At 45.3% G+C, this 3,068-nt stretch overlaps 1 protein-coding gene across 1 annotated transcript in view; it reads left to right on the top strand.

Moving 5' to 3' along the window:
- Positions 1-3,068, top strand: part of Abca8 (ATP binding cassette subfamily A member 8) — a 96,542-nt gene that overhangs the window by 70,628 nt on the left and 22,846 nt on the right. Inside the window, exon 23 of the mRNA XM_023713973.1 lies at positions 40-147. Coding sequence (XP_023569741.1) covers positions 40-147 — 108 coding nt within the window. The remainder of the gene's footprint in view (positions 1-39; positions 148-3,068) is intronic.

The following is a 3,068-nucleotide window of genomic DNA, read 5'->3' as shown; positions in this document are numbered from 1 at the left end:
GATTTGTTTACTCAGTCTACTGTACTCTTTGTTTTCCAGGACATAGATGTGAACCCACTTCTGTTCGTGGGACACACCATATTCTGGTTGATCTCAGCATCCAGCTGTCCTCCCTACATTGCCATGAGCAGCATCGGTGACTACAAGGTGATAAATCATTGAAATTTCCACAAGTTTGTATAGCTAGGAGCAGAGCTGAAAATAATTACAGGACTTTCCACGAGGCTATTTACACATGCTTAATTGAGCAACTCATTCAGGTATAAATTCTAAATTATAAAATAATAGAAAGCTTTGTGAATGGAAATAGAAGCATAGACATGCGCATACGGATGATAGAGTGAGTCTAAAACTTATGCAAATATGAAAGGCACCAGGCACAGATCAAACAATGGGAACGAGAAAAATATATTTGGAAGATTTTTTTTTTGCTGTATTTTAGGGAAGGGTCTACAGGGTGTTCAGGGTCTCACTACTCGATCAGACTCTTAGTGATCCTCCTGTTCACAGCCTCCCAGGAGCTGGGGTTACAGGCATGCACTACCACGCCCAGTCTCAATCTCTGTATCAGCGTACCCCGGGGGTGTGGCCAGCACTGCAGGCCCGGGGATCGAACCTCTGGCCCCTGTGCCTGCTTATAGGTGCTTTAATTCACTGAGCTATTTGGCCGGCCCTTGGAAGATTATGTTTTTGACTTCAAGATGCAATAAAATTTATAGCAATTAAGTCATAGCATTCATCAATAATGGTCTTAGTAGTTTTCTTCAAAATAACCAACAACTTGACATAAACTGTCAAGCTGTGGACTGATAAATTCTGATGTAAGCAAAGAAAGCAATAGGAAAGAAGAAATAATTAATAAATCCCGAGTGTCAGAACCATCACACTTCAGAAATGAAGACAAACACAAAAGAAAAACTATGGAAGGTTTGCATCTCCATAAAGTTCTTTGAGAGACAAAACTAATCTATAATGACAGAAACTAAATCTGTAGTTTCTTAAAAGGCTCTTTAGGCAGTAAAGGCTCTTGACCCTAAAGGAGCTCAGGGATTTGGGGGAGATGATGAAAATGTTCTCTTTTTCGTTATGCTTGTGGTACCAGAAAATACACCTTCATTAATCTTTGTGTAGTTTGGATTTCACATGGCTGCTTTTTCTTGGTTGAAAACTGTACCTCAAAACAGTTCATTAAAGAAAGATTGATGAAATAAAAATGAAACGATGTCCTGAAAGCAAGAACTTGGAAAGATAAGAGAAAATACCAACATTCAACTGAAAACTTACAAGCTCTTTCTCATGTTCTTCCATTAATCCAAATCAGTTTTTAATGTATCTCTGGATTACCTGAGCATATTGATAAAAGGAAGACCACAATTCAGTAGTTCTGGGTGGCACCACGTTTTGTGCGATAGACTCAAGGTGGTGAGCTTGTATAAGTAGCCGATTCTTAGTTTTACTAACAGATTTCACCAGAATCCCCTCTGATGCTCCGTATTTTTGGCTGGACTGTACCAAATCCATGAGGCCTTACAGAAACAACTGTGTGTATTCAGGCTGTCTTTCGTGTTCCCCTTCCTCCCTTACCGAGTTAATTCTGTCACCCACGAAGTGAAGATACTACTTGTGCAGTGCTCCTGTTCCAGATTAGAAACTTCTGGCATCTTAAGAAGTGCCATTTGCTGGTGTGACACAACGCTCAGTCAATCTGGAGTTTACATAGTCAGGACTGCGACACTTCACCCATTGAAAACGACTAAGTGCCTGCGTAGGCAAGCGTAGGGACCGGGGTTGGCTCCGCAACACCACATGCCATGCCAGCCCTGCCCCAGGGGTGCGCTGAGCTGGCCACAGAGTCCAGGCATGGTGGCGCAGGCCTGTAATCCCAGCGCTGGAGAGGCTGAGACAGGAGGATCACTGTGAGTCCAAGCTGCCTAGTGAGTCCATGTACCAAATATATTGAAAGAAAGAAGGAAGGAAGCAAGGAAGGAAGGAAGGAAGGAAGGAAGGAAGGAAGGAAGGAAGGAAGGAAGGAAGGAAGGGTGCGCACTTTCGGCCCTGCGCTTCTCTTACCCTCCCTTTGCACCGGGTCTCTCCTCGGACTCTGTCCACTCTATCGTTTGGAGGTGCTTCTACAGAATTCCTAAACTTAAGAAATTCTCACTGTGCCCCTCTTTTCATGCTAGTAATACTCCCCCAAGGCAAGTTCCTCTGCCTCCAAGGGTTTCAAATCCGCACTAGTAATGCACAAACCTGAGTTTATCACAGATCTCTAATTTAACCCCAGTTGGCCTCCAGAGCCGAGCCAAGCTCCCCTCTCGGCATTTCCACGGACATCCCAAGCTTCCTGCTCTCAAGACTGAATTTATGATCTTCTTGAGCATGTCACTGGACAGGAAAACTGTCAGGAAAAAAAGACATCCTCGAACCCACACAAGACCACACTCATGTTAGCCGGCATGAAAGAAGCGGTTTATTGACGGCAATTAGCATGTGCCCGGCTGCTCAGTGGACCTGAACAGCAGCGAGGGCTGCAGAGGCAGGGACTTCATAGAGCAGGCAGGAATGGGGAAGGGGAGTCATCAAGCGTCCTTTGCCGGGCAGGGTGTAGAGTCCTTGAAGCAAGCTGAAACGAAGCTATATGCGTAAGCAACCGGAAGCAGACAGTCAAGGTTAAATCTTTGCAGCACAGTTGTGGTTGGCATATCCAGGAACATCGAAAGGGGTGTGGGGGAAGGAGGCCGACTGCTGGCTGCCTTAACGTCACCCCTTTATATTTTTATGCCCACCAGTAGCACAGAAAGCTCAGCTTAATGGCCTGCAGTAATCTGAGATCACCCCTCATTATTCTTTCCTCCCTAGGTCTGCTGTGGGGAGAGTGCTGCTAGGAGAAAGTTGATAGGAGCCCTAGGATCACATCACGTCTCAGGCAGGAGCAAAATTTAAGTAATCAGAGCCCATCAAGAAATTAGGGGCTGGTGAGATGGCTCAGTGGTCTAAAGCACCTACTTAGAACAAGCTTAACAAAGCACAGGGACCGGGGTTCAATCCCCCAGCACCACATGCCAGCC

Source organism: Octodon degus, unplaced genomic scaffold (genome assembly GCF_000260255.1).
Source record: "Octodon degus isolate 3935 unplaced genomic scaffold, OctDeg1.0 scaffold00033, whole genome shotgun sequence".
Classification (NCBI taxonomy): domain Eukaryota; kingdom Metazoa; phylum Chordata; class Mammalia; order Rodentia; family Octodontidae; genus Octodon; species Octodon degus.
This window is presented reverse-complemented; position numbering and strand designations above follow the sequence as displayed.